Source organism: Neodiprion fabricii, chromosome 2 (assembly GCF_021155785.1).
Source record: "Neodiprion fabricii isolate iyNeoFabr1 chromosome 2, iyNeoFabr1.1, whole genome shotgun sequence".
In the NCBI taxonomy this organism is placed as follows: domain Eukaryota; kingdom Metazoa; phylum Arthropoda; class Insecta; order Hymenoptera; family Diprionidae; genus Neodiprion; species Neodiprion fabricii.
Window position 1 is genome coordinate 31,816,556 of NC_060240.1, and position 10,632 is coordinate 31,827,187.

General features: G+C 34.6%; 2 protein-coding genes across 16 annotated transcripts in view; one reads left to right on the plus strand and one right to left on the minus strand.

Moving 5' to 3' along the window:
* The window catches only part of LOC124175707 (patronin), a 40,403-nt gene extending 37,234 nt beyond the window's left edge, over positions 1 to 3,169 (plus strand). For all 15 annotated transcript variants that reach the window (XM_046556137.1, XM_046556141.1, XM_046556144.1 and 12 more), the window contains one exon: positions 28 to 3,169. In XM_046556137.1, coding sequence (XP_046412093.1) covers positions 28 to 172 — 145 coding nt within the window. In that variant the 3' untranslated portion in view covers positions 173 to 3,169. The remainder of the gene's footprint in view (positions 1 to 27) is intronic.
* Positions 1,268 to 7,844, minus strand: LOC124175714 (translocating chain-associated membrane protein 1). Its single transcript, XM_046556160.1, has 7 exons — positions 7,589 to 7,844; positions 6,698 to 6,880; positions 6,451 to 6,566; positions 6,116 to 6,328; positions 5,805 to 5,914; positions 5,379 to 5,666; positions 1,268 to 5,260 (listed from the first exon to the last, which is right to left on the minus strand). The coding sequence occupies exons 1-7, from the start codon at positions 7,718 to 7,720 to the stop codon at positions 5,163 to 5,165; spliced, it is 1,140 nt and encodes a 379-aa protein (XP_046412116.1). The 5' UTR covers positions 7,721 to 7,844; the 3' UTR covers positions 1,268 to 5,162.
* Between the last annotated feature and the right edge of the window lie 2,788 nt (positions 7,845 to 10,632).

Consider the following 10,632-nt stretch of genomic DNA (forward strand, 5'->3'; position numbering starts at 1 on the left):
TCACATCGTGGTTTTATTTTCTTTCAGATACAACTCAGGTGGGAAGTGCTTTTCGCAGGTCCATACTAAGCATTTGACCGTAACTATTGACGCATTTACGATACACAACAGTTTGTGGCAAGGAAAAAAAGTTAATCTTCCTAACAAGAAGGATATGGCACTTGTCATATAGTTATACATCAATGTTACATCCGCGTAAGATTGTAGTATATACTAGTACTACAACTAATTCTACTATTATTACTTCTACTACTACTACTACTATTACTACTACTACTGCTACTACTACTACTACGACTACTATTACTATTATGCCCACTGTTGTTCATAGTTACTCATTTAATACAAGTCCATATTAAAATTAATATGATTGTTCTGTTCTTAGTAAGTTTTATAAGGCGATGCCCAATCTGTACTGACACTTTATGGCGATGATAATTATTTAGTAGAAAATTAGGGAGTCACTAGAATCGCAAAATCTCTGTACGAAAAACAGACTAAACTCGCAAATGCACGTATTTATTTGGAATTGTTAGTAGACATTTAAAAAAAGGGTGAAACTATGACGATGAATTTCTAAACTAAGATTTTATTGGTTCTTTTAGAAAGAAAGAAACTTTCTCCTTGGGGAAACTCTACATCGCTCGTGTCTGTACCGATTGTTTGAATCATGAAACATACTGGTTTCCATAAAGAGGAATAGTTTGTTATGAGTATTTCCTACCAACCTTCAGTATAGTTAATGTAGTAGTAATTATCTTATAAATTTGCAAACGCAACGCCACATAATTGTGTATGCTGCTGTATTAAAGTTGAATTGTGTGACCAGCCTATGATGAAATCACTTTCTCTCTCTCTCTTTTTTTTTTTTCTCATGAACTCTTAGAAACTGAGTTTAGTCACAAATTCTACTAGGTTTACAGTATTGATGATTTTGAAAGTTTTTTCTTTTCTTCTTTCAACATGAACAAACGCTTTGAATAACCACGGAATGTGATACGTAATAATTATGACAAGATTCAACCATATGTATTTAAATAACACTGTCAGAAATCACGTTTAAATGATTATTATCATTTAACATTGTGCGTATATGTGCTCTATGGAATATGACATTTGAGTAGTAACCTATTGAGAATCTATGCGACGTATTGTGAATTCCATGGCCTAGCAGAAATTAATAAAAGAGTTTTAGTCAGTAAAACTACGATTAATTTTTTTCTTGTTGTTAAAATTTTGTTCTAGAATAGTTTTTTTTTTTTACAAATTTGTTTACCTTATGTTTTCTAAATTATTTTTATTTGCCATGCACAATAGTTAAATCCAGCCTTAGACTTAATTCAATCAAGCAAGATGGAAAAAAATATAACCCGAAATGATGGGCAAATGTTCCTCATTTGTCACAGCAAGTCAATAAACATCTTATTTAGTGCTTCAATATCTCCAAAGAGCATGTTATACCTATTTTTACATCAAAATTAATTATACGCATTTGATTATCTTCAATCAAATATAATCTTTTCTTCTACGTTTACAAACATAAATATACATTTATTTAAAATCTAACGACATTGAATTTTCTCTGCAGGCTACCAGTTGATGTAGGAATCAGATTACTCAAATGAATCCAATAGTAGTCAAATTGCATGTTTTGATCAACGAGTAATGTAAGAAGTTTGAAAAAATGGGGATCGGGAAAAATTACTGTCGTTCGATTTATTTGTTTGATTTTTCTTAAATTTTTTCAAGAATTTTAAGAAGATTATTGGTTGGCATGTGTACGATAAAAAAATATAAGCTAATATTTGAGATAATTTCAAGGTCACATTATATAGATAGTAAATAACATGTTGCTAGTTATTATATATACTTGAAAGTGATTGATTGGTATACATATATTAGTGATCAGCTTACAGTGTAATTGCCATAAATATTTTGTTCGGCAAGGTGAGAATAGATGATTGGTCGTTTAGATATTCACGATTTTAGCCAAGGATTAAACTAACTTTTAATGCTGTGCTGAGAAAAGACGAGAGGCCTTGTACATGACGAATGATTATTGGACAATTACTAGCATTTAGATTAATAAACAACTATATATCGTGCCATAACTTTGAAAATCTTCTCTTTCCACAGCATTGAAGTTTCCACTATTTTCGATCTTACAATTAGTATTTATCCAACTATCGTCACTAACAGCAAACAAACTGTAATGTAATGTCACAAACAGTAGTACTGAATTTCAGTACTTTTAAAAAGACACTTCGAGTATAAGTGTACGTATTCTGTTGTTAAAACCATTTCGTAATACCATTTCTTCTACAAGTTTTTTGTGATCTTTAACATTGATTAATTTATATCTATCGTAATAACTTTCGTTCTACTCGTCAACCTTATAAGGAAAAACTATTTTAAAAAAACGTAACAATAACCATACGACATATCGACGTTTTTAACTTACCCTGGAATCAGTGATGATTTAATTTGGTAATACTTAAGTAAATTCACAACCTTACACAAAAATAACCATCGAAAATTGTAAAATGCACGCATTTATTAATTCGCTATAACAACAGCATTGAGAGTTGAAGAAACTGTCCATAATGACAATATTAATTAAAATAAGGCATGAAGTCAACTTTAAGTGTGTTCGCTGTGTTTGATTTGTAACAGTACAGTAGCAGCAACCAAGATATAACAATTTAGTCACTAATATTAAGATTATCGATGCGAATGTCGTACATTATTCGAACGAAACGATTTGTTGATTCAGCATTAAGAAAAACGTAAAAAATGAATGTAAAGAAATTGATAAATAATGAACAGTTGAATGAGAGAAAACAACATTACATAACATCCTGAAAGCTGCTTTGCTTGATATTTATATTTTTTAAAAAGAGAAAATATTATTAGCAAGCTGATATAGGTATCTAAATCCGAAGTATGATTATTATTCTTATTATTATGAATAAAGTCATGAATAAATTACGATTCTCCGAATTGTTCATATGCTGCAGTAACCATCCGTGCTTACTAATAATGAATAATTACCCTTATGTAACGCGATCCCCTAATTTTTAATCGTGATCAAACGTATCAAGTGATGTTTTTTCAATTTATCCATGTCTGTATATATTATGTTTTTATATAAAAACCAAACTACATACTACTTGATATACATATATTTATTAAGTACCCTTAATAAATTAAATAAGACTTGGGTCATATTTTACTGTTAACATCTTACAGCGAAATGTCATCAATAAAAATTAATAACCCATTTCCGATAAGTGAGTATTATTTATTATATATAATCTCCGTTTTTACCTCCGGTCAAACAGTTCTCCCTCCAATTCGAGGATCTTATTTGTTCGTGACTTTCTGGACCCGATTTGACGCAGAAACGTCAACTCAGTATTAGGAGAATATATTAAGCAAGGAGCCAAGAGCTTATAATACTAGAAAACGATTGAAGCCCCGCCCCTTAGTCGACTGCGCAACGAAATAAATTACCGAACGCGCGACCGAAGGTGTAGCCACGCTCACCACCCATTTTCATTACGGGCGGAGCTACTAGTCAGCAACCAACTTCGGCCACCTCCTAGTATACTAGCTCCTTGGCAGATATATTCTCCTAGTACCGAGTCGGTATTTCAACGTTGCATTGTGCTCGGAATGTCCGAAAAGTAGAAGCCTGTAATGGCGCTTTTCCTAGCGAATTTTGAATGCATGTAGTTGTGATTGCCGCTAATTTACTAGTGTAATTATGTGTGTAACTTCTTGTAAATTGTGATAAGCAATTATCTATGTGAAAAATATAATCTTGTTCTGTTTGTGAACTTCGAACTGCAACAAATTTTCGGAATAATAATATTTCACGTTGCCTTGCCGCCGTACAGACTTTTCCGGTTTATAAAAACGGAGTGAAACCCTGAAGAATGGAAAATAATTTTTCCAGGTCTTGATGATCATTATCATTATGCATGGTTATTTATTTTCAGTTCAACCATACATGCATGTTAATTAGATACTATATCTATAGTTATTCCTCAATAACGATAAAGATATAACTAATAACATTTGATTTACTAATAGTGACATTCAAAATATTTCCTGAGTCTGCTTGGAAAGACTTGTCTTCTTGCGAATGTTGAATATCATTTTAAAATACAAATTCCTGTTCGCAGCATAAATTATTGCAAGTATAGTTCATTCTTTCGAGGAGTGAAAGTTTCAATGATAAATTGAAACTAGCAGATAATAGACAAGTTGCCTAAATAGAGTCGTAAGAAAGCACGGATCAATGGCAATGAAAATACTCGTGACCTAGCATGCAAGTTTGAAAATATAATAATATGTTAAAAGAGTTTGTATAAACGCAAATAAAACAATCGAAGGAGATCAACACTACAGAATATATTATTGTATTAGCAGGTTAAGAATTTATGGATACTTGATATCGAATAGAATAAAATAAGTTAAAAATGCATTTATATATATCAACAATAATTTGTTATATTAGCCATCCACACGTATGTAAATATAAGACAATCAAGCGTTTTTCAGTACAGCGATTTACAGTAAAATTGAATTAATTGCACTGCTATTAAACGGAATATTACAAATTACACGCGTCTTAGAGATACTTGGAAAGCTAAGTCATAACTTGCTAACAATTCTGACTGACGTTAGTTAGCTTCCAATATTCGTAATTAATCGATGATTACTCTAAATATTGTATGATTTAGTGAAAAGCCAGCAAGTAATAATAAAATCATTAAAAATATCACCTGTTATAAAAATATTAATAAAATAAAATAAGAACCTCCATTTCATCAAAGAAATCTCTTCAATCAAGAAATTCTCAATTTTTTAAAAAGTAATATTTATTTGAACGATAAAAAATTGACGCATAGGTATAATAATAAGGTAGATATTCTCTACTATTCGATGAAATATTTCTATTGAATGGTTGATATACATGCTTCATTTCCAATTGAAAATACTTATTTGAAAATAATATTCTCTCTCATATTTTCTTTCCTATTGTATGTACAATATGAGCATCAATGCAAATGGATACATGTATATGACACTCGTCAACATTATCGACGAACGTGTTGAAGAACCCCAGCATTAAATCTTGCTGTTGATATGTTCTTTTATTTCGCTTTTCCAGCAGTACGAGATCTTAAGTTCTTGTTTGTTGCCTGATCAACTTCTGGCAGATCGTCATCTTCAGACTGAGTTGATTTTTTACCTAAAAGAAATGAAATAATCATGCCCTTCACTAATCACAGAACAAGATTCAGTACGATATGTCAGTGTTGCACTTATAAATAATTGGAAATAATTTTAAGAATGACAGTAAGGCTCACCCTCTTTTTTTTTAGGTTTTTGTTTGGTCTTCAACTTGCTGACAATTGGGGCATTTGATTCTCGGGAGCGTTGCAGATGCTCTTTAATAAACCTATATAAACGGTCGACCTGAAATAAGACTATTCCAACCAAAGCTGCGTACCGAACAATGGAAACATTAAAATTGCCAGTGGCATAATCCAGAGATGTTTCGGTTTGTGGTAACCCGTAGAAAAATACCAGAGCTGCTACTCCAATTGAAATAATCCGGACAGAAATGAATACTGGATTGGCAATTAAAAAGGCAACTGAAAATTGAATAAAATTTAGTTATTAATGTTTTGAATGTGAAAGACAAACCTAACGTATTAGTTGAGGAGTAATAATTCAGAATAAGATAAAGTAGAAAAGTTAGTGGGAAATAAAATTTCATTTTTCGAACTTACGTCGTGTACCGCTTTCACTACGATCAACAAACTGTATTATGCGAGCACTGTGCTGTAACGCATCTCCCACGTAATGTAGGACCAACAAAATAACACCCACTTGCTGGAAGCTGTAATTTTACACATCCATAGTGTTTATTTAAAATTATGAATAATATTAGGGTAATAGAAGTATCTCATATGCTTCATCATGTGCAAATCTCAGGTGTTTGAATGCAATAAACATATACTGTTAGTATTTGATGTAAAATATTTGAAAAATTATGGTCTCGACACGAAATAGAATTTGCATAAAAATTAGAAATACATACTTGAAAAAGTACGCTCCAAACGTGAAGAGTAGACCAATAGTGGCTTGTATAACTCGTGGGAAAATTTCCTCTTTCTTAGCACGCTGGAAATACAGTTCTGGGTAGCAATGGAGCCAGTAAGCGAACTGTCCGATAAAAAACAACTTCAGAGAGAAGGATAATAGCGCTGGATAGTCGTCCCAAAGAGATGTAATGTTGAGCAACAAATTTTCTCTACAAAATGGAATATACATTATGTACACATCAATTTAGTCATGTAAAATATTATGAGAATACTTAGAAAATATGCTATCAGCAGATCGATAGTCCTTTTCAGATTGAATCTACTTTATTACCTGATAATGATGTCTGTCCCCCAAATAGCAGAGGAGAGATAGAACACAATCAATTGACTGGATTCATTGAATTGGGAGAGCTTTATTTTACTTAGATGAAGACGTTTAGTGATTTTCTGAAATGAACAGCATTTTATACATATTATTATTATTACAAACTATGTTTCTGGATGTTGGATTATGAAATATATGCATAGCTATAGTAGTTACATACTTAAAAGTAATGTAAGTGTATGACGCAACTTACATCAAATATGTATTCTTGAATGACTGCATGCATAACAATCGTGATGAGAAAATAAAAGAAGACTGCACAGGCATCTTTCCACCCTGTCGTGTACTTTTCAGGGGATGGCATTTCTCCAGGGTTTGAAGATGCCGACACATTATGATGAACAGCAATAAATGTGTATGCTAAGGGTGATGTGACCTATTGGAAGATACAAAACGATATAGAGCTTTATAAGAATACTTACAAGCAATGTTGCATGACATGAATACCATAGGAAAAAATTAAGAGGTAACATTTATTTAAAAAATAATATTGATAATGATGTGGTTGATAAATCGTAGTACATGTATGCTGACCTTGAATTTGTAAATGAAAATAATAAATAATACAAGAGTTAAGTGAAAGTTGAAGAGAATAAGGTCGAAAAATGGAGAGAAAATAGGTTAATGGAACAAATAACGGTACAGAAAATAACTGGAAAGGTTCTGGGCAACAGTATTCGTTCTTGAAAATTAATTTATGGAATGCATTTTAAGTGTGATAAAATGGTTATTTGTAGTAAAAAGATTCAATTAAACATTATTGGTAATAACGTAGATGTAATAAAATTAAGGGTAATTCTGTATTTCGTGAAAAACATTATTCAATAAATATTAGAAATTAAGCCGGTAATGTTTTCTCCGTACATAAATTATCATAACATATGGCGCGATCAAACGAAAGTTTACGCTTAATAATTAAGTTTCAAGTGATTAGATTCAATTTTAAAGGGACGTGGAAGATTCGAGTGAGTAAAGTGTTCAATTATATCACTGGAATATTATGTATTGGGATGAATTGATAGGTAAATATATGAATACGTCAAATGATAGCTACCGTTCGAAAATCGTTCTATTCTTTACTCACCTGTACCATTAAACCGACGACAAATACCATAGCCACGCACGACACGATGTCGGCATGATTTTGTATAACAAATTCATGGCTGAATATTGGAGGATTTTTGTTCGTATTTTTACGCCCTTTTATCGCAACCATGTCAAAATTGTATGCAGCTCGTTCTGGACGTTCACGATTAAAGCCAGCCTCAGAACGTACTGCGCGATAAAGAAACGCGTACGCTATGGATCACCGACAGTAACGGAGTGCGGTTGCTGCGCTGCGGCTCAAGCCGTCGATGCCAGCGCTGTTAATGTGTCGTGGTGACAACGATACGTTGGCACCACCATCATCAAAACAGTTATTTTTTATTAACTGAGAAAATGTAACATGTCACCCATCTTCAAATGTAGAACCGATTGGGTCTGTGGAATAACATCAATGAAATAAATTCAAATATCGTCTGAACAATAAAAATCATTGGTAGATGTTAAGTGTTCGTGTGTTGAGTACATTATTACGCATTGTTTCATTTTGGATTCAAATACTGAGCATTTTAAGATCATCTTTCCGATTTAAGATTGTAAGTTATACAGTGACTCGAAACCACAGGGGATAGTTTTTTTTTGATTTCTTACTTCTATACGGCGGCTGGAAAAATTGAATCCAGCGTTGTTGAGAGAACACCTTGACCGTGTTACAAAAATTGAAAGAGGTTATAGTGTTGTTTAAGATGGATTCTTAAAGTGTGAGATTTTTTTTCGAAAATCGATTGAATGGTGCGTGATGAGCGTGGACTGAAGAATATAATAACAGTTGCCCTAATGGGCTTTGGTGAGACAACCGAAAATCGTCGTGCAGCTTACGTCCCCTGAGATGTTCCAACGGTAGAGTTGAGAACTTATTGCAGAACATCAGAGAGTTGCCGATTTCGACATGATGCTGGCTGCATTCACCTTCCCACTAACACAGTCTTCGCAACGATTAGCCCAAGCCAGTATTTAGCCTGTGTGGACTTACCGACTTGTCAGCGATACAAGAAATTATTAATGAGAATAAATTTCTTCCTAAATTCGTAGCAAAACAGTGATTTAATAAAGTATAGGTACCCGAGAGAAGAATGTATACATATTTATGATGTCCTGATTTGAAGACCTAAAAAGGTGATTACCGGTGATTTTTATTTATTTCTTTTCATTAGGAGAGATAGAACTAACGTTTCTTGAAACTTCGAGTGTATTTTAACACACATTTGAAAGATACGAGCGAAATTTTTCATCATCCAACTGTCGCAGAACGGCAGCGTTATTACCCGACCCGTTCACTGAAGAATATATCTTCAGTCAACGGCTGACCATCGAAGGGCATGGCCGCTTGAGTCTGGAATCGGCAGGAGAGATGAAGTGTGTATTTCTTGTATGAAACGTGAAAACTAAAAGCATCATACATCATATCATATCATCATACATCATACATCATACATCATACATCATACATCCTCATACACAGTATTAAAGGTCGGAACCAAAGTTCGGATGTCGGATGTTCAGAAAGTGACGTCACCAATTCAAAATCAGCTAGCCGAATTCCTCAGTCTGGAAACAACCGCGCAGTAGAGCGGACGGATGAGAGTCGCGCTCCGCAAATTTCGAGTACCGGGTTCTCAACCTCCCGGATCCCGCGCTTCGGGTCCGCTACGTATTTCGAGTACCGGGTTCTCAACCTCCCGGATCCCGCGCTTCGGGTCCGCTACGCGGTGAAACTCGACTTCCAGGATAAGCGCTCCGTGGTTCCTGCTTCATGTTTACAATAAATTATTTCAATTCGTTTTTCGCGCAACCCCAAATTCGGTAGCTGTCAGTCCGCTAATAAAATTTCTCGACTTCCAGGATAAGCGCTCCGTGGTTCCTGCTTCATGTTTACAATAAATTATTTCAATTCGTTTTTCGCGCAACCCCAAATCCGGTAGCTGTCAGTCCGCTAATAAAATTTCTCGACTTCCAGGATAAGCGCTCCGTGGTTCCTGCTTCATGTTTACAATAAATTATTTCAATTCGTTTTTCGCGCAACCCCAAATCCGGTAGCTGTCAGTCCGCTAATAAAATTTCTCGACTTCCAGGATAAGCGCTCCGTGGTTCCTGCTTCATGTTTACAATAAATTATTTCAATTCGTTTTTCGCGCAACCCCAAATTCGGTAGCTGTCAGTCCGCTGATAAAATTTGTCGACTTCCAGGATAAGCGCTCCGTGGTTCCTGGTTCATGTTTACAATAAATTATTTCAATTCGTTTTTCGCGCTACCCCAAATTCGGTAGCTGTCAGTCCGCTAATAAAATTTCTCGACTTCCAGGATAAGCGCTCCGTGGTTCCTGCTTCATGTTTACAATAAATTATTTCAATTCGTTTTTCGCGCAACCCCAAATCCGGTAGCTGTCAGTCCGCTAATAAAATTTCTCGACTTCCAGGATAAGCGCTCCGTGGTTCCTGCTTCATGTTTACAATAAATTATTTCAATTCGTTTTTCGCGCAACCCCAAATCCGGTAGCTGTCAGTCCGCTAATAAAATTTCTCGACTTCCAGGATAAGCGCTCCGTGGTTCCTGCTTCATGTTTACAATAAATTATTTCAATTCGTTTTTCGCGCAACCCCAAATTCGGTAGCTGTCAGTCCGCTGATAAAATTTGTCGACTTCCAGGATAAGCGCTCCGTGGTTCCTGGTTCATGTTTACAATAAATTATTTCAATTCGTTTTTCGCGCTACCCCAAATTCGGTAGCTGTCAGTCCGCTAATAAAATTTCTCGACTTCCAGGATAAGCGCTCCGTGGTTCCTGCTTCATGTTTACAATAAATTATTTCAATTCGTTTTTCGCGCAACCCCAAATTCGGTAGCTGTCAGTCCGCTAATAAAATTTCTCGACTTCCAGGATAAGCGCTCCGTGGTTCCTGCTTCATGTTTACAATAAATTATTTCAATTCGTTTTTCGCGCAACCCCAAATTCGGTAGCTGTCAGTCCGCTGATAAAATTTCTCGACTTCCAGGATAAGCGCTCCGTGGTTCCTGGTTCATGTTT

Excerpts from the sequence above, each read along its gene's own strand:
- LOC124175714 (XM_046556160.1), bottom strand. The coding sequence starts at position 7,720 with ATGGTTGCGATAAAAGGGCGTAAAAATACGAACAAAAATCCTCCAATA. Across the intron at positions 6,329-6,450 it reads GGGACAGACATCATTATCAG|AGAAAATTTGTTGCTCAACA; the intron begins GTAATAAAGTAG and ends TCCATTTTGTAG. Across the intron at positions 5,261-5,378 it reads AAAACCTAAAAAAAAAGAGG|GTAAAAAATCAACTCAGTCT; the intron begins GTGAGCCTTACT and ends CATTTCTTTTAG.